Source organism: Trachinotus anak, unplaced genomic scaffold (assembly GCF_046630095.1).
Source record: "Trachinotus anak isolate AG129_WGS33_773 ecotype Australia unplaced genomic scaffold, CSIRO_AGI_Tana_v1 ptg000016l, whole genome shotgun sequence".
Taxonomy (NCBI): domain Eukaryota; kingdom Metazoa; phylum Chordata; class Actinopteri; order Carangiformes; family Carangidae; genus Trachinotus; species Trachinotus anak.
Window position 1 is genome coordinate 3573887 of NW_027273867.1, and position 25141 is coordinate 3599027.

General features: G+C 41.6%; 2 protein-coding genes across 3 annotated transcripts in view; both read right to left on the reverse strand.

The window, feature by feature from the left end:
- Positions 1-25141, reverse strand: part of rpl15 (ribosomal protein L15) — a 397523-nt gene that overhangs the window by 26296 nt on the left and 346086 nt on the right. The window lies entirely within an intron of this gene.
- The window catches only part of LOC139634238 (ubiquitin-conjugating enzyme E2 E2-like), a 68149-nt gene continuing 48801 nt past the window's right edge, over positions 5794-25141 (reverse strand). Inside the window, exons 4-6 of the mRNA XM_071500577.1 lie at positions 21583-21715; positions 12433-12580; positions 5794-6588 (exon numbers count right to left, since the gene is read on the reverse strand). Of these exons, the coding sequence (XP_071356678.1) occupies positions 6491-6588; positions 12433-12580; positions 21583-21715 (379 nt within the window). The 3' untranslated portion in view covers positions 5794-6490. The remainder of the gene's footprint in view (positions 6589-12432; positions 12581-21582; positions 21716-25141) is intronic.

The following is a 25141-nucleotide window of genomic DNA, read 5'->3' on the forward strand; positions in this document are numbered from 1 at the left end:
AGTGTATTAACATTTGACTACTTTTAATTCAGCAGCATAAACAAATCGATAAAAGACTCATTATTTTTCAGAGCTGGATTAATCCTCTCAGGGGGGCTGGTGCAAAAATGAGCTGTGTATTGACCCATCGTTTCTGCTACTCTCTGTGCATTGTGTATCAGGAATTAGTTTGTGGTAGGTTGATTAATCCCAAATTTATTTAGGAATATGCATCATGGAAGCACAAGATGCAATGTGATAATAAAGGATTCAACTCGGGGCCCCAAGATTATGTAATAATGTCACCTTAACACACCTGTAATTTGTGTTCATGACATCATAATGTCAGTGTTTCTGTCATCCCGCCTAAAGCCAAACATGGGCGTCTGTGGACATGACTGCAATATGAAATATAGAATATAAGAATACAAATGTAAAGACAAAAAAATGCCACATGCTGTTTGGAATAAACTGTTAATGTTGTTTAACATAATAATCTGCTTGGCTTTGTGCCATTAGTGTAACAGCATGTTTGTCCGTCTCCACTCCAACACATTATACCTGCATAACAAATGTTATTATGCAGAGCAGCCACTTGTTTATGCGCAGACCAACACTGGCCTTTTCCCTCCTATTGATCACCACCTCTCACTGCAAATGTTACATTATTGTCTGTGCAACAGACTCCTCCTCACACAATGTGAGAGAGGGAGGGAGGACAGTGGAGGGAGGATGAGCTGTCCCACCCACCTTCCTAAAGGCCCCCCCCCCCCCGATGTGTCAGCCATAATTAACTCTGCCACTGTTGCGCCACTTTGCTGGTTTTGCAACACAATCAGAGACTAAAGCCCCAGCAGAGCATCATCCCTGCTCAGAACACGGAGCACACAGCCACCAGCCAGCACACACAGCATGGCTGCAATCACTGGCACACGCCACTATTTACCTTCTTGCTAATCAGCTTCTTCAGTTTCTTATAACATGGTCATCCTCCAGTCCAAAAGGCATTCTGGGAAATGCAGCATTCACAAATTAAAGTATCAATTGAGAAGACAGAAACGAGGAAAAGTTAAGACTTTGTAAATGATTGTTTCATGCATGTTAATTGGCACATTGTGCACATGATCCATATCTTGTTTTCACAAGATACAATAACATGTGGCCACAAGACCCTTTGTTGCAACCAGATAAATGCACACTATACATATATATATATATATATATATATATATACAGTGCATCAGGAATTCTCTCTCTCTCTCTCTCTCTCTATATATATATATATATATATATATATATATTGTTCATCAGTGAACAATTTATTATCAAATATCTTGTTGATGCAAGATAATCACTTACGTGAACTTGTGTGAATTTCTTACTCTTAACTTGTGCGCACAGATAACATCTTGTTTGCACATAAATTTGTGCCTAAAAAATATCTGTAACTTTGTTCACACAAGATAATCTCATGCAAATTTGAGCAAATTAGTAGGAACTTGACTTCACAAGATATTCAAGATAATTATTAATGTCAACAAGAGAAGAGGTAATGTGTTGTTCTTGTCTGTATTATGTATGTATTATTATCTTGTGTGAACAAGGTAAAAAAAAAAAAATCACACTTTGGGACTCTGTAAAATCATAGAAGCACCAATTACCAGATGAACATAACAGACCGGTGATATTTGCCAGTAAAGAGGAACCAAGGGAGGATTTTAACTTCACTCCAGATTTTAGTGACAGCCCTAAATTAGTTGTGAAATAAAAAGAGGAACCTCCATCATGTTGAAGATGTCCCACGGCGTCCATCAATATCAGGGGAATATAAGATTATTCCACTTACTGCAGAGGGATAGTGGTAGCAGCAGTAGTTGAAACTCAGCTGAATTCCTCTTCACCCAGGCTTTAATATCCTCCTTCAGCAGGCCAGGTACTGCTTCAACATCCACAGTGTTTTCATGAAAAACCTGCAACATGTTCAATCACAGCTGTTTGTCCACAAGGTTTCAAATCATGTCTGTGCTGCTTTACAGGAGGGTGGAGTTTGAAATGGAGCGCCTGTTAGTATTTTAGCTCATGGCTGCAGACTTCAGAAATGTGAACCTGAATTTATTAGCAACCAATCAGGACAGTTGTTCTCTCATGGTTTTCAGTTAAGGCTAAGTTTGTGTATCAAAGCGTGCAAGATTGCAATGATTGTTTTCTGAGAGATTGTGAAAAAATACAGCAGATTTCAGGTAAACACTCAGAGAAACCAAATCCTGCAAGGTTTGATGGTAAGACTGGGAGGGCGGGGGTTAGGGGCATGGCTGACAGCAGTGACTGCTTTGTTGTGACATCACAAAGTTCCAGAAGTCCTGACGGCTGGTTTTAAGGCTCAGTTTCTGAATACAGGCTGTGTGCATTTCTCTGTGGACTGAGGCTTTGATACTTTCACAGTATTAATATAGAACCTAGACCTGCTTTATAATCACAAACACATGGACATCTACCTTTAGACTACAGGGGACCTTTAAATATTCATGCTCTCTGCAAACCGTTATTTGACCTTTATTAACTGCAGCAATACTGTTTAAATAATTATTAGTGGAAATAAACACAATATCATATATCATATAGCAGAATATGAGCAACCATAAAATCTACTTTTCTGACCTGTGTTTGACATGTATGGTGAATATTCACTGAGTTGCCAGTGTAGTAAGTAAAACCCACACTTCTCACTGATTTAACAGCCAAACAAGTCTTACTGTTTGTGGTATAATGAGGCAAAGCAGTGGTTCTAGCATCAGTTATTGTTCAGTTTTGTGTGGGAACAGCCAAACTGAGTGACCTCAGAGACTTTGAATATGGACTGTTGATTGGCACGAGGTGTATTGGTTCCAGCATCCTCTGGACATGGGGGTAATAACATCAAGTAATCTAAAAATGGCCATTTGATTCATTGTGTATCTGACCGTGCTTTATCCAAGGATGTTGCATTGCATCACAGCAAAACTGTTAAACCAGAACACCTTGCGTTTGTAGCAGAGCTCAGCTCCACTATGCAAACACTGTGGTCTTATTCAGATGAAACAGGTGGCATGTGTTTTTCCCACACAGTGCCAACGCTGGTCTGAATGGGACCTGAGAAACTGTCTTATCAGTAATACTCATTTGAACCAGGAACTATAACAATTCTTTGTTCTATCTGGAGTTTGCTGTATAATTCAATACAATGTGGACTACCTCTATACTTATTAATTCCTATCTTTATAATGACTTTAACCATTATTATTAAAAGCGCCTTAATTGCCTGCCAGTGCATTTGTATGTTTTTTGTCTGTTCTTACCTATGCCTGGAATCAAATTGCCCTCATGGATCAAGAAAGATGTATTGATTGAATCATTGATTGATTGGAAGCGGAAAACAGAAAATACATGGCAGCAATCACAGTTCAGTTCAGTTATTATCCCTGTAGTTGCTGTACTCCCTACAGACAGTGGCACATTTTCCATTGGGGATTGGGAGGGAACACATCCCTCCCCCCCAAAACCCTATTCTTGTCCCCCACACTTCTCTTGTTTCAGATTGATTTTGTCTTTGAAATCTCTCTAAATGTTATCCTCTAAGCGTCCAGCTACCACAGTCCAGATGAGAAAGGATAAAAATGTTGATATGCTAATCAGAGTGGCCTTTAGTCATTACCCTGTGCTCAGAGCAATAAGTTTAATGGCAGAGTCAGACCAGAATTTGCTGCCCACTCATGTCTGTGTGTAATGGGGTGAGATGCATTCGCTTCCAGTTGAATTGAATTGATGCTTTGCTCCACATGGAGGTCAGTGTGATTGAACTTTGACCTGTGAAATCACAGGGCTGTCCAGTGTCCAGCTGGTGGGAGAGAGGATTGGACTAATCTCTCATTCAGGAAATAATGTTTGTTGTTTCATCACTGCATAGTGAAATCATACAAGCAGCAGAGAAGGGCCACAGTGAGTGTAAGAACAGAGGTTAATGACAGTAAAATGCAACTTTGGGGACCGCTGCTGTTACAGCTTATGTTTAAAACCCAACCTACACTGTTTCCTGTCCCATCCTGCTTTTGGCCACACCGCACAAGGAATTTCACAAGACAGATTTTGGTCTTATTGCACCATAATTAGGAGTAACAAGTGGTTCTGTGAACTTTTTTGCCCTGGCTTTCTCCTCTCAGGCTACATGCAGGCGGCCCTACCTTATTGGTGGAGGTTGTTGGTACTGAATGGAGCTTTAAGTAAACACTATTCAGGGCTGAATGGTGTCTTGGTTTTATTTTTGACCAGTCCATGAGCTTTGATGTACTCATTAGGACTTTGACTAGGTCATGTTTCTTTCACCTAACAAATATTGCCAAACTTAGATATGTGCTGTCATGGAATGAAATGTAGATGTTAACAGATGCTTTTATCTCACCACAACTGGATTATCGTAACTCTCTTTTTACCTGTATGAACACATCTTCCCCAAAGCGCTTGCCTGCCAGGCTTTTAACACAATCAAACACATGGTCACATACAGTATAACACCTTTTTAACATCTCTGCACTGGTTTCCCATTAATTTTAGAATCCATTTTCACTCACTTTTCTAGCTCTACATGGCCAGGCCCCAGAATATATTGGAGATCTGCTACACACCCACACCACCAGTCGAGCTCTTAGGTTCTCTACCCTGAGTCTTGTAAGTGTACCATGAACACGCTTTAAGACCCAGGATGATCGCGCCTTCCAGTCAACAGCTCCTAAGCTCTGGAATAGTCTTAGTTTGAAATCCTTGGACTCTGTTGACTCTTAAAAAGCAACTGAAAACCCAACTGTTCAGACAGGCTTTTAGGTAGCATGTTGTATTCTGTCCTATATCAGTTTTTCCTCTTGTATGTTTTATCTGATATTTTTCCTTTGCATGTACTTTGATTTTAATTAATTCATGTGATTTTATTATTATTTTGATTGGTTTGTGAAGCATTTTGTGTGACTAGTGTTTGTGAAAAGTGTTATATCAATAAACTTCAACCCCCAACTCAATATCATTTAATCTGTATTGTAGTTAGTTAAAATTCTCCGAAAAAGATGCAGGGATAGAAGATTAATAAGACACTTTGAGACCAGAATTAGCCACTAGCAGACATATCAGAACGGTTAGCATAGTTAGCATCTTTTATTTGTTTATGATGTTCGTTAGCTTGTAACTGGCAGTGGCTGACACAGTGTTAGTGGTTGTGCTAATGCAAACTCTGCTTCTCTGTACTGACAAGGTTTCAGGTGTATTTAGCCCCGCCCCCCCAGGACTGGTAAAGATGCCTGGCTGTCTGAATCTGTTTTATGAGATTTTCATTGGTTCACTGCACTTCCAAGGTGGAAATACTTAGTCATGGTGTTGACTGATTATTTCGCTCATTATATGCTTTGTATTATATATAAAAAACATCGACTGGACAAGTTAATAAGGTTAAAAACTTGATTTTCATCAGAGGGGGTCTTTGAGACCACAAAGCTTATCATAGTAAAGATGGAAATAAAAAGATATGTATATGTATCTTTCTATTTTACTGTATATCTAACTGGCACTAATTCAAATGACCAGAAAATGAATATGAGAAAAAAATTTTTTTTCAATAAAATGTCACAATACGTTTTGTTACCTAGAAGATATGAGTAACCGTCGATTCATTCTGCTCTCTGTGGTGAGCCCATGACGACTCATTTCTAACAGGAAGTGGTCTGAGAGATGAGCCTGTATGCACACACACTGTAATCACACACACATGAAAGCAACAGATTAAGACAGGCTCCGTCACATTACAGCCAGTGTTTATTTGAGTATTCAATGAGTATGTATTCTCACAAGGCATTAAATGTACAGCAAACTACCACTATCATCATACACGGTGATGGGCTCACTCCATGCCAGAACTCTGCCGGGATAGAAATAATACCATGACTACATGTCCACTGAAGGAACAAATGTCCTGATGCCATGCACTAATATTGACCATGAGCTGTAAAACCACTGGAAGAAAACAAACTAAATGCACTCACTCAGCATGATCATTTTTACATGAAACCATCAAATGAAATGGGAATAGTACACACGCTCTTTTAGATAAAGAAGATGACGAGGGTGGGGACAATGTTATACACAATGCAAGAACAATAAGAACAACGACATCAACAAGAACAATAACAGTATTAAAGCTTTTCATGACCATATCAACATTCAGTGTATTGGAAAATACAATCCCAATAGACTCTTTGTATAAAAAAGAAGCTTTTCAAGTCAGCATGGAACAAATAACAGTTCATTTCTCCGGGATGGGGGCAGGGTGGATGACAGGGGCGGGTGTGCTTCCATAGATTTCGGAGGAGGGGAGGTGTCAGAAGTGTTTGTATGTATGTGTGTGTGTGTGTGTGTGTGTGTGTGTGTGTGTGTGTGGTGGGCGGGGCGGGGCGGGGCGGGGCGGGCTGGGGGGTCCTGAAGGAGTTGAGCTGGTCTATGTGGCGTAGCGTTTGGTCCACTGTTTGGCTATCCTGTCGTGCTCGGCTCTGTTGGTCAGGTACTGTGTGGCGATGCTTCCAACCAGAGGGTCGGCTGTAACACAAAAGGGAAGAACTCAGTGAGACAACACTATGTGCAGATGGATGAGTTATTGTAGTGGTAAATCAGTTTTTTATTCAAAGTGTTGATATCCATCAGAAGATATATTTGTGGTTTTAAGACTAAAACCATCTCAGTGTAGTTTCACATCTCCTCTCTCAGGCTTCTCTCTGGAGCTCAGGCAACAAAAGGTCAGTAAGCCAATCAAAAAAGAGTCTCAAAGCCTGTCTTCTGATTGCCTGACGAGTAATCAAATAAAAATGTAGAAGATTTCAAGTAAACACTATGAGAAACCAAATCCTGCAAGGTTGCATGGTGGGTCCAGGTGGGTGGGGCTTGGGCCTGGCTGAAGGCAGTGACTGTTTTGTTGTGACATCACAAAGTTCCAGAAGTCCTGACGGCTGGTTTTAAGGCTCAGTTTCTGAATACAGGCTGTGTGCCTTTCTCTGCGGATTGAGGCTTTGATACTTTCACAGTATTAATATAGAACGTAGACCTGCTTTATAATCAAAAACACATGAAAATCTCACTTTATATAAAAGACTTAAATATGCATTACTCCGAAAAACACTCAAGTGTTGGACAATTTGCTATTCTTGGACATTTAAAGGAGCAATGTTTTTATGAGCAGGCCCCTGAGGATGTATATGCACATACACAAAAATCAAGGCAATATGACACATATTTTTGCTGATGTTTCCATGCTACTCCACAGACGGTGGTAGTGATGCACGGAGAAATGCAAGAATGTGCCATCCAACACAAGAAAGAAGATAATTGCTTGCTAGACAACTTCACTGTGAACAATGTATGTGTCAAAATGTTAGAAAACTCTGGTTGTAAATGTCACATGAGGAAGAAAATGTGCACAACACAGATTTCCTGGGCGGAGTGTGATATCAACAACAGCCTTAAAAAAAACCCATCCACATCCGTATGAGTGATATTGTAGTTATTAGGACATTCACCATGTTTACTCAAACAGCTGCATGGTGCTGTTTGACATTCAATTACCTGACATGGTCTAGAATGGTGGAGAAACCACCACCTCGGCTCATCAGCATGCATGGAGGTTTTATTACAACCAGCGAAAACCACAGGAAAGCCATAAGTCAAACAAACGGGGGCTCTATCATCCCTGTGGTCTGAAGTGAAGCTTGTATCGTAAGATGTACAGTGCGGCCGACACTTTTATCGACAGCATAGTAAAATGTACATGCTGCTGTAAATCAGAAGTGATCATGGTGGACTCCAGCAGCGGTGCCATCCTGTCTGTTGATACACTGCACACGTCCAGTCCGTCAACAGCCGCCATTATGAATTCCCACGGACTCCTCTATTGATCCTGCCGCTGCTCAGTTCGTTGTGCCGCTGGCCAGTTTCTCAGCGAGATGACAGAGAGATAGAAACAAATTCCTCTCTCGTCCACTCTGCTTTGCTTCAGCCCGTCTCCTGTGGGGCTCGGCCTGCTGACGGAGCAGTGCGATAAGCTTGGCTGAACAGGCAGCACAAACACCCCCCTCCGCACCAGTCCCTGCCAGGGTTTCAATGATGGGAGGTTTTTACAGGCTAATACCCATAATTGATGATGGATGAATGGATCATTACATGTCATGGCATAGTGGCCTGAAGCTGGGAGCATCTGACTTCTTAATACAACACAGTTAAGAAGCCAGTTTGAGCAAGAGACAAAAGTCCTGAAGGAATTGTTTCTTGGTGGAAGTTTTCCAGCATCTGAAGCCCCATCCAACTTTTAAAAACTAACAATCTAACAAAGTTGCCTCACATAGCAACTGGCCAGATGTGTGAGAGCAAGAGAGTACGAAGGGTCTGAACTCTCAAGCTTTCTTTTTTATTCTACAAAACTACTTGCGTAATTCAACACCATGAATGTTTGAGGAGGGGATGAGAATCGACGTTATGCCTGTTTGAATGATTATCATGTCTCACTTCTTTCTAGGGTTCCCATCCAAATGCAGCCGAAAGTTGAACCAAATGAAAATCAGTAAAATAAAATGTGAATCATACCCTTTTTACACCGAAATTAAGATAAATAAATAAGCAGGTTCTTTAAACGTGGGTAAACCCTCTAAAAAAGGCAACTGACTCTTTTTATACTGCAGGGACCAATGTAAGTAAATGCACTTACAGACTGGAGAAAGAGTGAGTTACTAGCTGCTGTGCAGACTGGAAAAATTGATCCGTCACATCTCATCATCCCCAGATTCCTCCTGTGTGAGACGCTTTGATCGGCTGTGTGTTTTTAAAAGTTATTTTGGGGCTGCAGCTCATTCTTTCCTCCCTGACCGAAATGTATTCGGAGTGTTTCTGGTTTAACAGCACCGTTCTGGGCAGGTGACAGGTCACTGCATGGAAATGGGGCGAAAATGAGTGTGTTCACCTGGACGTCATGTTTACATCACTGTTGATGAGAGCCAGACAGGATAAATACCTGGGACCACTGCAGTACTCATTTGACCCTATTGTACACATTGACGACAAAAATTTAGTCAGTGGATTTTGTGACCATTGTGAAAGGGGCTTATATCTTCACTTTCATTCACTACTTATGGGAATATTAAGACTTGGGAGCATCAAGATGAACAGCTGGTGCAATTAAACCACAATGAGATGATGATGGAACCTCAAACGTTGGAAAACCCTGGAGAAATCATGACAACATTTTGAAGATTTCTGTCTAGTACTGCAACATTCACGGAAAAAGCTGCTTTTGACCTCTTGGACATGCAACACGAGGCAGATACTGGAACAACTGCACTAATGTCAGACCAGATATTAAACCATGGGCATTTTATGGGAATTCAGCCCTTTTTCCAACACTGAAACGCACAGTATGTAACTTCTGCCTCTAGGGGTTTCTCAATCAAAACAATAACAAAAGACGGCATTGGGTGACGTCCTGAAATAGTGTGGGATCATGGGAGTTGTTGTCTTCACCACCATTGTCATCAGCTTCTCCTGGTTTGGATTCCTTCAGTGTCAGTGGTTCAGGTTTTTACCTGGCACTGAATTATCTACAGAGGTCTCCTCCTCTCCAAAATAAACAGACCCGGTGATTATAATGTTAAAAACACTGAGTAAAGGAGTTTTACATTTAAACTCAGTGACTCACCAACACTCCTCGGCAGACACAGGACATCTTGGAGCAGCTGGCAGCTGAGCTGTCCAACATTTGTTTGGCTGTTTTCTCTGATAACTTGAGTTCCAGACGTTCAGTAACTAAAATCCTTCATCCAGTTAAAATCTATGGCTGAAAACGACCAAGGTGTAAAAAGTGTATCATAAAAATGAGGCTTAAAACTGGATAAAAAGTCAATTTTCAGGTTCTGGCAGACAACCACTACACCGACATGTGATCATAGGGGATATGACATCATTGACAGGCGACCAAATGAAATGGAGCGTTACCATGATTAAAATGACAGATTTTTCTAGGCAGAAACATTTGGGATAATGTAAGAAAACCCAACAAACAAATAGTGTGTGGAAAAGTTACATATTATGGCTTAAGTACGAACACTACAGAAGCCAGGCAGGAGCTGCACGAGCTGAGGACCTGCAAACCAGAACGGTTTTATGCTGATATCAATCCAGACAGTAAAGCCTTCCTTTAAGGCAGGGTGAGCCAGGTGTTATTACAGGTTTGACAAACTGACACCCCTGAAGCTACTGAGAGGAAAAATAGCAGACACCTTGATTATAAAACACTGTCCGAGTATCAGTACACAACGGATACACAAGCTCACTCCGACAGCAGCAGCAGAAATCGGACAAATTCCACTGGTTTTGTTAAAAAATTAAAGATGTTGCACAGAGATGGGAGGAGACGGGGAGAGAAAGGGAAGACAGAGGCCCTGGGACGGATTTGAGCCCTACATATTCTCTGACATGGCATGTGGCTCGACCCCAGTGAACCACCAGAACACTGCAGGTAGAAATCTGCCTGTGGGACCGTGGTGCAGCAGCTCAATGTGGCACGACATGGCAGCTCTGTCATTCCACCCTCTTCCCCCGCTTTAACAAACTACGTGCCAATGATCTCTGTCTGCGTGGGGAAGACAATCTTCAGACGGGAGGTAGTGGGGAGGGAAAGGGAGGTACATTTAAAGTACTTCAGGTCTGGGGACCACATTCATCATTCAAGGCCAGGTTTAAAAAAAAAAAACAAGTGCAGAGAAGTGAAGCGAGCGGACTGATTTTGATGAGGCAAGAGGCAGAAAGAGGGACTGAAAGTGCGTGGGTGACAGGGGGGTGGGGGGGTGGGGGGGTGCCGATCGAGTCTTTTTCCTATCATGCTTTAAAGGAATCAGCTCGTATCATTTCAAGCAACATCTGAAAATGTTGAGGAGGAGGAGGACAAATGGAAAAGCTATTCTCATTTTCGCACACAGAGGGAGAATCTCCGCTGCTACATTTATCAAAGAGCAATCCCCCCGCAGAGAGGACACAAGCTCATCAGAGGTCTTCACAAACAGCAACGTCTCCCTGCTCAGTCCCTGGAATCACCTGTCCCCCCCAGTTCTATCTCTCTGAATATCGTGTTGGTTTTGATATAAGACGGCAGCTGCTTTTATCACCTCTGCTCGCTCAAGACACTACTTTGCACCGAGACACATAGGAGGAAGAACCACAGTCGCCAACTGCAGTCTAAGAAGGTGGAGTTACAGTCCGTCCGTGAAGAGAGACAGGAAGCAGGATGAGCTGGAGCAGTGACCGAACTTTCAAATCAAAATACTCACATATACACAACTAACAGCGCGGTCCAGACCGATGCTCCACATGAATTAAACAAAGTGTGACACAATTTGTAAACAGCATTGTGGGTGAAGAAAAGAACAGACAAACAACTTCCAGTCAGGACTTTCACAATAAAATCAAAGCAGAACTAGGACGCAGATTGTGATTAAGAACATGGATCGTGTTTCTACCCATAAAGATTGTCATACGGTCTTTTGGCCGGATTGCCCACCCTTACTGTGAACTGAAAATATTTTACCATTTAAAATGGCTGAAACCTTATTTGACTTTAGAGCTGTGTGCAGCGCATTGATTCACTCGACCCCTCCATGCCCCGCTCTCTCTCGCTCTGTCTCTCTCTCTCTGTCACAAACACATTGACAACAGACCCGTCTGTCACAGTCGGATTGGCTAAAAACAACAACGCACACGTGTTTATTTGCATATGCAGCGGAGTGACGTGGTCACAAGTGGTCAGTTAAGATGCATTTTAATGGCAGATATGAACAGGTTCTACCAGCGCCTGAAATCCACGCTGTAATTGTAACTTTGACTTCGTCAGTCACATTCACTCCATGCAGTGATTAGCCAGATGTGTGCAGATGTGAAAGTCGTCAGGGTTAGAACGTCTTCCTCAAGCTCTCATTTTTCATTTCCTTACAGCTGCTTACACAAGGTGTTTCATCACATCAAGACCACAAAGACACACAAAATGCAGTTGTTCCGTAGAAGACACATTGCAAAAACCTGTTTGTGGTGGATTGAACTCTTGAGTGAGGTCCTCCACTGGACCTGTGTGGAAGTGGAATGAATGAAGCTTAAATAGATTCAGAGAGCCGGGGTTGTCCTTGTCAACAGCTCCTGCTGAAAAGGCTCAGATTGAACCAGTGGTGTTTCCCTCTGTGCAACACCTCTGTCCAGCCTCTGAGGAAACGGCCGCTGGCGTGCTACTTGAGCCTCACAGTGACAAACTTCTTTATACATTATCCACACAGAATGGACATGTGTCAACCTGTCACAGCGACAGCTGGGGAGAGATATGATGAAGAGAGGTGTGTGTGTGTGCCCTGTAGCTCTCACCAGGGTTGCAGTCAGTGAGCAGGGAGCAGATGGACAGTAGGACCTTGGAGATGGTGAGGGCAGGACTCCAGTTGTCCTTCAGGATGTCCAGACAGATCACCCCCTGACTGTTGATGTTACAGTGGTAGATCCTTGTACGGAACGTCACCTGGGATTACACGGAGAACAGGGTTACATCAAAACTAGCCAGATACAAATTCTAATTTGACATTGCATGAAGCTGGTTTCTGTCATGACGTTCTGACAGTAGCGTAAAAAAACAATCAGTGTCTTCCACACAAAGATAACTGCGGACAGGGTGAAAAACCTTTGAGATGATGTACAGATCATCATCAGACACTAAAACTCTCCATCAAAATCCAGAAAAGCAATTACATGAAATGCTTCTGCTTGTGCAGTGAACTCAGGGTAATGTCCTCCTGACAAATCACATATTGATCAAATCTACAATAAACATTTGGGAGGAATGAGGTTAGCTGTCACATTCACCAAACCTCGCTCTCTAGAGGGCGCTGTTGTAAAGTGTTGATACTGAAATTTTCAGAATTGGGGTCAGAGGTCACCAACAAGGAAATTTCTGTAGTAAGCCCTGTGACACAGTGGTAAGAGGACTTTTAATGTTTTTCATGTCAAAATGTAGATATCCAGCAGTTTAAACGTAGAGTGTGACAATAAACTGAAAACACAGGGTGCAAACTTCATGTAGAAGAGATATAAGCACGCTTTGTTAAATATTATCATGGACCACCTCATATATTTCAGGAAGCTACATCTTCAGACTGCTTTACTTGTCTGATTCTTGATTTTCAGTTAGGTCTGTCACAATAATTACGTTGTCGACTTATCTGCACCCAAGTCCACATGTATCCTGCTACTGTCTCTCACAGTGGAGGTCTTGAAAGATCAGATGAAGAGCTCTAAACATTTTCTATTATCAAAATTATCAAAATAACGCAGCCTTGCAGACTTCAGCCAAACCAGTCAACAACGCAAATTTAAAGTGTTGATTTTTTTTTTTCTCTTGAGTACTTGTTAGCAACTTAGTTTTTATTCTACTTCATTACATTTGTGGCGAATTATACGTATGAACAAAATTATTTCAAAGGTCCCATATCTGATACTTTTCCTGTGTTTTATTTGAAGTGTTGATATCCATAAGAAGATATATTTGTGTGTTGAAGCACCAAAAACAATCTCAGTGTAGTTTTACAGGCTTCTCTCTGGAGCTCTAGTAACAACAGGTCAGAGAGAAACCGAATCCTGCAAGGTTGGATGGTGAGTCCAGGTGGGCGGGGCTTGGGGTATGGCTGAGGGAGGTGACTGTGACTGTGACTTTGTTGTGACATAACAAAGTTCCTGAAGTCCTGACGGCTGGTTTTAAGGCTCAGTTTCTGAATACAGGCTGTGTGCATTTCTCTGTGGACTGAGGCTTTGATACTTTCACAGTATTGATATAGAACCTAGACCTGCTTTATAATCACAAACACATGGACATCTACCTTTATACAATATGGATCTTTAAATTGTTGTGTTTTAGAAACTCTGTGAGCTAGATGGTCATATTGATGTATCTACCTTTATACTATATGGGACCTTTAACAATCAGTTGTAAAAATGAAATCATGCACATTTTGATTGATTTGAACAGACATAAAATAGATGTTGACTAATACGTCATATTAATATATTATTAAACATCTGCCTTATTTTGCCTGAGTACATGAAAGCTATCATACAGAAATGCAACGGTCAATACAGTGGAAGAAGATTATTGCAGCAGGGTGCAGACAAACTGCAGCTGCTGCTCTCACCAAGTCAGTGACACACACTTCATACTATACAGTCTATACAGTATGAAGGTGAATCCGTCAGTTGCTGTGGAATCTAGCTTAGTCAACAGTGAAGTGAAGACATCCTTCAGCACTCAGCAGAACTGAGCATCAGCACAAGGAGCACAGCATCATTAAGAAGCAACCTTTAACCCCTCTGTTTACTTAAAATCGATGACGCTGACCAGGACTGGCAGCCCAAGCACGCTTGCCCTCCGTCTCCCTTTTCGGCCTGCTTTGTGGCTGCAGCCTACCTTTGTTTATTTCCTCCTCTTCCTCCCTCTTCTATACCCTCATTAACTCTTCATTCCTCCCTCCACATCTCCTTATGAGAAACAAACAACCCTTGCATATGAGCTGTGGCCTCCCTCCTCACATTCCCTGCTGGTATTACTGAGCAGACAGCGGACTCGTGATAGACAAATGAAGCAGTGAACGGGATCCTTTCCTTTACATGGAAGGACATCCGGATATGTGACAAGAAAATGATGGTGCCTGATCGAGGACAGGTGCTGTGTCTGGTCCTCTGCTGTTCTTACACCTTTGCTGAAATGGGTTAGTGGTGGCATGCTACGAGCCCAGCAGCCATGAAACAGATCCCTGGCTATCTTGCGTGGTCTCATTAATAGGCTGTAATCCCATCACAGCTGATGCTAATAGATTATGATGCTGCCTCCGTGTAACTAAAGCTACTGGTCTAATCCTACATCCCCTCTGTATTATAGTTTCATTCCTCTGTATCCCAACTGTTCTCATTCTGATTTACAATTTAATGTTTGTGTTTCGAGAATAAAACCAGCTTTCACAGAAAACACTTTAATACATCAATATGACCATCTACTCACAGCTGATCTAGCTCACAGAGTTTCTAAAACACAACAATTTAAAGGTCCATATTGTATAAAGGTAGATGTGCATGTGTTTTTTGATTATAAAGCAGGTCTAGATTCTATATTAATACTGTGAAAGTATCAAAGCCTCAGCCCACAGAGAAATGCACACAGCCTGTATTCAGAAACTGAGCCTTAAAACCAGCCGTCAGGACTTCTGGAACTTTGTGATGTCACAACAAAGCAGTCACCGCTCTCAGACATGCCCCAAGCCCAGGCCACCTGGACCCACCATCCAACCTTGCAGGATTCGGTTTCTCAGAGTGTTTTGCCTGAAATCTGGTTTTTGTTCAATCACTCAGAAAACAGACAGCCAATCAGAGGTGAGGCTCAGAGTTTCTATTCTGATTGGCTGGATGGCCTGTTGTTACTGGAGCTCCAGAGAGAAGCCTGAGAGAGAAGATGTAAAACTACACTGAGATGGTTTTTGGTTCTTCAAACCACAAATATATCTTCTTATGGATATCAACACTTCAAATAAAGCTTCAGTAAAGTGTAAAATATGGGACCTTTAATTCTTAGCAGAGCATGCATGTGCACAGGTCTAATGATGGCACTAGAGAAGAGGTTATTAGATCATTTAAGTCAGGAGGAATAATCTTCTTGGTACCATAAATATTAATAACTTCTGTGGAACTGCAGGTCGGAGTTCAGAACAAATTTCCCTATGGGGACATTAAATTATATATTATTTTATATTTTATAACAACATTTCATGGTAATCTAGTATCTTAATCTGAACAGAATTATTAGATGGATACATCAATATCTCATTGTGTAATAGCTGCACTTTTTTTTGTCCACTCGGAGGTAGACCTCCATAAGAAGTGGAAAAAATCACACACGCTTGACACACAACTAAGATGATATGGTTAATGTGTGAGCAAACAATTCCCTATTTACACAACCTGCAGACACAAATCAACATCGGCTTTCACTTGGTTTTAGATTTCTAGTCACACTTTGAATGTAAGTCCAATACTGACTCTCCTTTTGGCTCTGTTTTGGTCACCATCAGCTCCTGGGAAAACTAGAGACCATCTGCACTGAGATGACAACTGCCCTTTCTGGGGTTTACCGTTATTTTAATCTCAAATTTAGTTCTCCTCCTGCAGAAGCTCTCCTATATCTTCACTCTGTATAAAGTCATTAAATGATTTCCAAATTTTCTTGTAAGCATCCAATTAGTTTTTTTAACGTATATGTTGTTCTCTCCATGCACATACATTGCGCCATATTCTTAATCTAAGCAAATGACATCAAAGGACAGCAAAGAGAGCTAGTTTGTGATCTCTGTTGCGATTCTTAATACCCTGAATTTGTATTTCATGTTAGTTTTGCCAAGCAGGATCCTCAAAACCTCTCTCACTGAAGCAGAAAAAGGTGCAATCCAATCATCTCATCAGCACCTAGAGGGAAACTAGGTGAGGGAGAAAAACAGGAAACAGAGGGAGGAGGAAAACAACAACAAAAAAAACACTATGCCCCTGCGTGGCACGTAACACCCCCACCCATACAAGTCCAAACATAATGTTTGGAACCATACTACATCACAACCTACCTAACTATACAGCACGTGATAGTGCATCAGCAACGATATTTTCTGATCCCTTCTTGTGATTTATTTCAAGGTTGTAATTTTGAACAATCAGGGACCAACGCATAAGACGATGATTGTGGTTGTACATTCTTTGAAGGAATACCAGGGGATTATGATCAGTGAAGACCTTGATAGGCTTCGCACTTGACCCTAGGTAAACCTCAAAATGCTGGAGGGCGAGCAAGAGTGCAAGAGCTTCTTTCTCAATGGTGGAATACTTGAGTTGGTGTTTGTCAAACTTGCGAGAGAAGTAGCTCACAGGATGATCGATGCCTTGGTCGTCCTCTTGCAGAAGCACAGCCCCAGCCCCAACTGCACTGGCATCAACTTCCAGTTTAAAGGGCAGAGAGAAATCCGGGGCAGACAGAACAGGAGTGCAACAAAGTAGACCTTTTAGGTTTTTCATCTCACAGTATATGTTGTCACATCGCTCAACCTTAGGCTGAGTCAAGTAAATCATTTCAGTTGTTCTGCAGGAGGCACAGGTCCTTCCACATGCACACTGGCTTTGTTCCTCTATTATTACCTCAGTTCTATTCATATCTAATCTCCACATCTATCAGTCAGTTTGGGCAAACGGAATGAAAAGCAATTGATCTGATTCATAGTTTTATGGCAGAGCAGTTATCACGGCATAATTTAAACGAAGCAGAATGGAAAGGTTTAAAGGAGGGAATGTATTGAATGGCGGATCATCCGTAAGTCTAAGCGTGACTTTATGGCTCTTCATGGCACGTTTAACAGCCTATTTCACAAGGTTGAAAATGAGAGTGATGTCATGCAGAGGAAGATGAAGTGTGGAGCAGAATTTAGTTCAAAGCCATGAGGAAATGAGGGTAGATGGAGCAGGATAATGTTAGTTAGTGTCTAATCTCTCAGCCTGTCACTGGATAGCTTTGCTGAGCAGGCCCTGGAACAGACTAATGCTGGACCAAAATACAAATACTGACGACATGCCCTTGCCACTCTCAACCTCTATCTAAGAGTATCTGTGTCAGCCTTAACGGGCTTTATCATCCTAACATTAGTGAGTGAGCCAGTGTAGTGAGCAGCTGCAGCTGTCAGATTGGTGGCTGTGAGCCGGTGAGCTGCTGGATGGCACAGCTCATAGCCAGACTGGAAAAACAAGGCAGCAGGAGGCCAAGAGTTTAGATGAGCTCTGTTTCCCCCTCAGCGTAGACTGCCAGGAAGGAGGCAGTCTTAGCCAGTCAAGAGGGAATGAGGAGATGATTGTTTCTCTTTGGGAGTCATGTTTCACACCAGACTGCAGATCAAATACCAAAGGCTGGAACAAAATTCCCAATAAATTCAGTTTGTTGCAAAAATGTTCCATGTTTTTCCAGCGTTACGAGGCCAAATCAAGGTTGAGAAATCCAATCAAAGGTAAGAAATTACAGTAAGTCTCCTATTTTTCATCCAAACTGTGAAACTGTGGTCATTTGTACTGAATCTCTGGTTTACATTCTGTTAGTCAGGGATGGATGTCCCATACAGAAATGTAACGTATGACATATAGGTCCCTATATCAAGAGTGATGTTGCCATATATGTCAGCTATATTATTATCACACATATACATCCTCTGGCTATGTGATCATTTAAGTTTATAACATAATAAAAATTGCATATGTAAGTAAAATTTGTATACGCACATATATTAAAAATATCTGTAAGATTAATTTTTATATAACATGTTGCAACCATATATGTTAATGATATATTTAATTACTAATTACATATACTGACAGGCTTTGTGGTGCATATATTTTTATGTGACATATGTTTACAATATAAGCATACATACATAAACATACATATTTGTATTGGCAAGACATATATGTCAATATATGAAATTATTTCAATTTTTCATTTAGTAGATTTAATAGATTTCATGTACAACTTTTTACATATGTGCTTTGATTTTGTTTGTACATATACGTCATACATGGAGATTCAATAAACGTACATATGTTGCATTTGCATAATTATAAGTATTGTGTGTGTCTGTGTGTCCCTTAATTGGCTGCAGGTTCTTCTTTTGTTCCAAGTGAATGTTTGGAATACCCTGTGTGCATTCCTGATATACTGCATTCACAAGAATGTGAGATGACCGTGACCTTTCACTGTCAAAATCTAATCAGCTCATCTGAATATTTGTGCCAAGAAATTCCCTTCACATGGTCTCGAGATATCACATTCAAGAAGCCAAAACGTGTTTTGTGAAGTCACGGTATCCTTGACCTTTGACCTTTGAGCACCAAAATCTAATCAGTTCATCCTTGAGTGCAAAAGGACATTTGAGCCAAATCTGAAGGGATTCCCCCAGAGTGTTCCCGAGAAATGGCGTTCACATAGCCAAAACCATGGTTTGTGAGGTCACCATTACCTTGACCTTTGACCACCAAAATCTATTTTGTCACCTTGACTACAAGTGACTATTTGTCCCAAATCTGAAGAAATTTCACCAAGCCAACTTGGATATCAAGTTCATGAGAGTGGTATGGACACCCTGACATAAAGAACGTAAAGCCCCTGGTCCTGACCGTTCCCACTCCCACTCCTGTGGGTCGTATCAGAGGGTTGAAAAACATCAGGTTGGAGGACTGGTTGGTGTTGGAATCAGAAAACGAGTAAAACTTCGACACAGCAAAATGTCTCCACAACTAATGGACAGACTAAACTCTCTTGAACACCACAGTCACATCAGAATTTCTCCTTGATCAGAGTAATCTTTTCAACTGATGAATTACTGTGAATGCCCCCCCACCCCCACCCCCTACCAGAGACTGAATCCTAGCATTTGTGGTGATCATCTGACGGCATCACCCTCAGGACGAGCTTTGCATGCAAAGTATCACAGGCAAATTCTACTGTTGCTGCTGTCTCCTCTCTTTCACTTCTCAACCATAATCCAAAAGCAGCCAAGTGCTTCTCAGTAAACATACAGCAGATACCCTCAAGTATTTCCCCGTTCACCGTCTTTCTGTTTACTTTACAACGACACGTGTCTCTACACAGCTGACAGAGTTTAGCTGGCGAGTATTTCTAGACTTGAAACCAAAACCCAGGGCAAAAATCCGACGTACAACTCAAACTGAGGGAGGTGGCAACCGCTTTCAGTCTGTCTGCTGTGTAAATTCTGACACACACTTGCATCAGCAGGACACACACACACGCACACACACCCACAAACCCACAGCCTCACTGGAAGGAAGCCAAACGCTGCAGACTGCTAGCAGCATGCATATCAGGAGGGGACGCAATACCAAGAAATAGATAACGGATAAAGCTGGTGATATTCTTCATTTTTCTTATTGTTCAAAAAAAACAAAAACACACACAACAATGAATATACCCTACTAATTGGTATGTGTTACATATCTTACTTCTCTCTGCAACAGAGCTCCTTTGTTCTCAATACTCACTACAGCATCAAATGAGGACACTGAAAATACACCATTTCCTCCTGGTTGAGTAACATTTGCTGTATAAGGAAGTTACTACACCTTTTTAAAAGGTGCATTTAGTATTTTACACCTTGCTCCTGATGTGCCAGGCAAACTCTGGCTGTCATTGCTGTCCCCTGTCTTCTCCACTGCACAGCAGAAGCTGGACTGACTTGTATGTTCAATAAATTACTGTTCACTGTTTGTCCTGAGACAAGCAGCTAAAATGCTGACGACACTGACACAGTGATGTTCCCCACTGAACATTTAGCGGGATATAATGTTAAATGCACAGTATGTCACTTTTGCGGCTAAGGGTCTTTCAATCAAAACAAATGAGATGGCGTTGAGTGGCGTGGTGAAGTGGCATGGGAGTTGTCGTTTTCACTGTCATCATCTTTTCCTGGTTTGGATTCCTTCAGTGTCAGTGGTTCAGGAGGTTTTTACCAGGAGCTGAATTATCTACAGAGGTCTCCTCCTCTCCAAAATAAACAGACCAGGTGATTAAAACCATTAAAAACACTGAATAAAGCAGACATGAGTTTCCTCCTCTTCATAACAAACGGACCAGGGGCTCAAACCCAGAAGAAACAACGAACAAAGTCGTTTCATTTTAAAAATCAATGACACTCTTCGGTGGACACTGAGGTGCCTAACATTTGCTCAGCTTTCCTCTCTGATAACTTTAGATCCAGACGTGCAAAGACAAAAACCTGTCTGGTTAAGATATATAGTTGAAAATGACCAAGGTGTAAAAAGTGTATCTTAAAAAAAAATCACTATTTTGTTTGGTTTGAGAATTAATGGAAACATATGGGATAATGTAAGAACACAGCTCAACAAAGTATAAAACATAGGTCTGGTTGTTACTAGACATCTTAATGTGGAAAAGTTACATGTTATAACAAACGTTACTGAAATGCTGATATTTAGTGCAACAGGTCAGTTTTAATTTTCAGTTTTTGTAATGGCAGAAAATATCTTACATCAGAGTTTTCATTTAATTGGTTCTGTAGGAGCCGATGGACTTTGGTCTGACAGTCATAGAGCAAATTGTTGGTTTTGACATTTGTTGACAATTAGACAAATATAGAAAAATATAAGACCAGTCTCGTCCATCAGCAGTAAACTGTACTGAATATTCACTAAATAACAATAACAGGACCGTCATTAGTCTTCAGGTCTGATTCAGTTCTCTGAGCTGCTGTCACCCTTTATTTTGTAAATGTGCTGCCAGTGACCGAGCCTTAAATAAGTCATTGTTGTTGGACAACGTGGTGAAAAGCTGACAGCCTGCTGGGACAATGGTGGCATTGTTCAAAGCTCTGGGTGGAGAAGTGGGGGGGCTGGGGGGGCTGTGCTGCATAGCTGCAGGGCAACACTCACCTTGGGTGGTTTGAAGGGGTAGTCTGGTGTGAAGGCAATGTCCAGGAAGAACACTCCTCCCTCGTACACGGAGCCTGGAGGGCCCAGGATGGTCGACCTCCACTCATAGATGTTGTCTCCTTTAGGACCGGCACTGCAGAGGGAACAAGGGGAGAAACTGAATCTACCAGCCAGACATTTAGAGAGGAAAAGACACTGTAATTGTTTAACTCAATTCTCTGTGCAGCCACAAGGGAGTGAAGAAATAAAGTGTGTGATTATCAGCTGTTAAATCCGCCACATAAAGCTGCCATTTAAAGTTGTTATCCATTAGAAGATGAAGCTCCAGTAAAAACAAAACAAAGGCTGCATCTGTAAGCCAGGAGGAACGATGAGCACCATCAATGTCATCTAGATGACTGATCTGCCTGGGATGTGCATGCAGGCATGAAACACACACACACACACACACACACACACACACACACACACACACACACACACACACACACACACACACAAACAGTGAGGTGTTGAGCAGCAGAGGCTCAGTTTCTTCACTGCTGGCCAGCTGCAGAGCTCTACTGTTGCCTTGATTCTCATCACACACACACACACACACACCCACACACACACACAGCTGTGAGAATAAAGGCACTAATCCAATTCCATTTTCTATTGGAATTAGGCCACATGCCCCTGTCGGTTTCTTGTATTACTTTTACTTTCATCATTTACACACAGACACACAGAGAGAAGGCCAGGCAGGGAGGGAGAGAGAGAGGGAGAGAGAGAGAGCAGGGGAGTAAGTGAAAGCATGTGTGAGGCACATAAATGCAAGATGAGAGTGTGAGTGGAGTTGTTCATGTGAAACAGCAGTGTGTTGTAAAGCACCGGGGCACTGCAGACCTATTTCTTGTCAGTGTGTGTTTGGACACAGAGAGGAATTATGGGACCGGGCTGAGGAGAGGATGCCAACATGTTCTTCTGGATGGATAAAAATAGCTCGCTGAATGATAGTGTGCCGGGGCTGACAGGGGACAACAGAGCCAATAAATCCCTCTGCTTGGTGTGAGGCAGTGGCCTGGTGAGACTCCATGGAGAAATCTATGTTTGTGTGTCAAACAGCTTTTTCTATGCCAGTGGCTGTAGAACAGTACTGTCAGATTTGGTTAAACCACAAAATGGTGTTATTATTGGTCTTTTATTATTAATACTACTTTTTACTACAGCAGCTCTCCTCACTCTGGCACTGTACCTTCATATTTGCATTTATATACGTTGAGATATCGCATTCACAAAGCCAAAACTGTGTTTTGTGAGGTCACCATGACCTTGACCTTTGACCTTTAACCACCAAATTACAATCAGCTCATCCTTGAGTCCAAGTGAACATTTGTGCCAAATGTGAGTAAGTTTGGTCAAGGTGTTACTGAGATATTGTGTCCACGAGAATGGGGCGAATGTACATGTACGGATGGACCGACCTGCCTCCATGCCAGTGACAGCCAGGGTCGAAGGCATCAAAAGTGTCTCCTAAGCAGCTAATGAAAGTCTGGAAACAATTTCCCTTCTGTTCTACCAGTGTGATGTTCCCCAAGGTTCTATCCTTGTTCCTATAATGTTTTAGAAGTTACTGTATCGTACCATAATCCAAGAAAACATGTCTACTGTTTTATACAGATTTACATTTACGATTACTCATTTAGCAGATGCTTCTCTCCAAAGCAACTTAGAAGTGAGGAACAACACTGGAGCTTCAGTGTAGCAGGAGACCTTGGACTAAGCACAAAGTACTATATCTGTTCATTAAGACAAAGTGCACAGTAAGGCCAAGTCAGGCATGTTAGGGTGTGGAAGTGTTTGGAGAGGAGGAAGAAATTAGTCTCTTAAGTTTCTTGAAGATAGAGAGGGACGTTCCTGCCCTTATAGCATGTGGTAGCTCGTTCCACCATGGGGGAAGATGTCACAAATGAGAACAGTGCCTTGTGTGCTGGGATGGCAATGCCAGGTGATGTTTCTTGGAGGAACACAGTGGCTGAGATGATCCCCAGCACCTTTTTCTTAATCCTAACCATTTCAAAAGACTGTAAATTCTCTTGACTGTCTTCATGACATGAGCAGATGACTGGCCCAGAACATCTTGCAGTTAAATGCTTATAAAACCTAAATATTAATAATTGCTTCTGTTGTTTAAATAGTTTAAGAGTAACAAAGTCTTCTGACCAAACGGCCTGTTCTTGCTACTCCAATTTTAGCAAAACACTGGCTCCCAGTCCATTTTAGGAAAGCCTTAGATTACGTTGCTTATGTGTTAATATGTGTCGATCCTTCCAGATGTTTATGGTAATTAATCCCTTCTAAATGTCCATCAAACTAAACTCAAATCAAAGGCCAAACTCTGGAACATCATATCATGTTTCATAATTGTTTCACTGTGATTTTACAAGCTTTTCTACATAGAAAAAAATCAGCTTGAAACAAACGGCTTTTCATTAAAACTATTATTGGTTTATAATTTCCTCTATTATGCTTAATGTGCCCTATGTGAACAACCCACCATGTCAACTTTGTAACGTGAGCCTGGTTAATTTTAATGAATATGGGCACAAAAGAGCAACTCAATCCGCAAACTACCAGTATCATCTGAATTACAGAAACATAAACATAAACATAAACAGAAACCCATTATTAGTCAAATCCTATTGCAAGGTAGACGTTTCAGATGATCCTCTAGGCCTCTTAAGGTTGGCCAACTGCTGAGTTTTCTCTCCGCCAAGTTCCCACAGTTAACTACAGCATCTGGAAATGTTCAGGGCTCTGCCTGTACCCCTCCTTTTTCTGCTCCTGCAGCCTGGTACAACCCTCTCTAACAGCGGGTGGAGAAGGTTCTATATTTTTACCACCTGCCTGGTCCTGTCAGAATGATGGAGGGCACGGACCTCCAAGATTCACCTCAGGGTACGCTCTCTTCTCCAAGGTAAGCTGGCTCTCTTTATTTACAGTTGCTGGGGAGTTATCTTTTAGAATCTGAGATGTGCTTCAAAACACCAAAACTCGTGCGGCGAAAAAAGTGTGTTTTTAATAATGAAGGCTGAATGACGTTGATGGACCCGACTATTTCCCATGGTGTCAATTTCCGCACTGTAAGCCATTATTAATGAGCCTGGAGCAATAAGAGTGCCCCACTAGAGGAGCACTATAATTAAGACAAGGCTGTTTCTGCATCCCTTAGCTGCCTTGCAGCAGTGAATTCTTTCTACAGCCTTAAACTGACCACTGGAAGCATAAAATGTTGAGACCGCAACTAACCACAACAATGACACAAAATAGACTGTCTCCTCAGTACGGATTTATTCATTGTGAAACTCCACTGAGGAAGATATTTTTGAAAAAAAAAAGATAGAAAAAAGAAAAATCCATGAACATGTCCCAGACAATCACAAGCAGGCTGTGCTCATGAAGACATTTACATTATGCTTACACTTAGTTGTCAGACACATCTCTGTCTGAATTAAAATAAGTTTTCTATTCTATGCACACAATATGCTAATTAGTTGCCTGAGAACTGCTTTGGTTT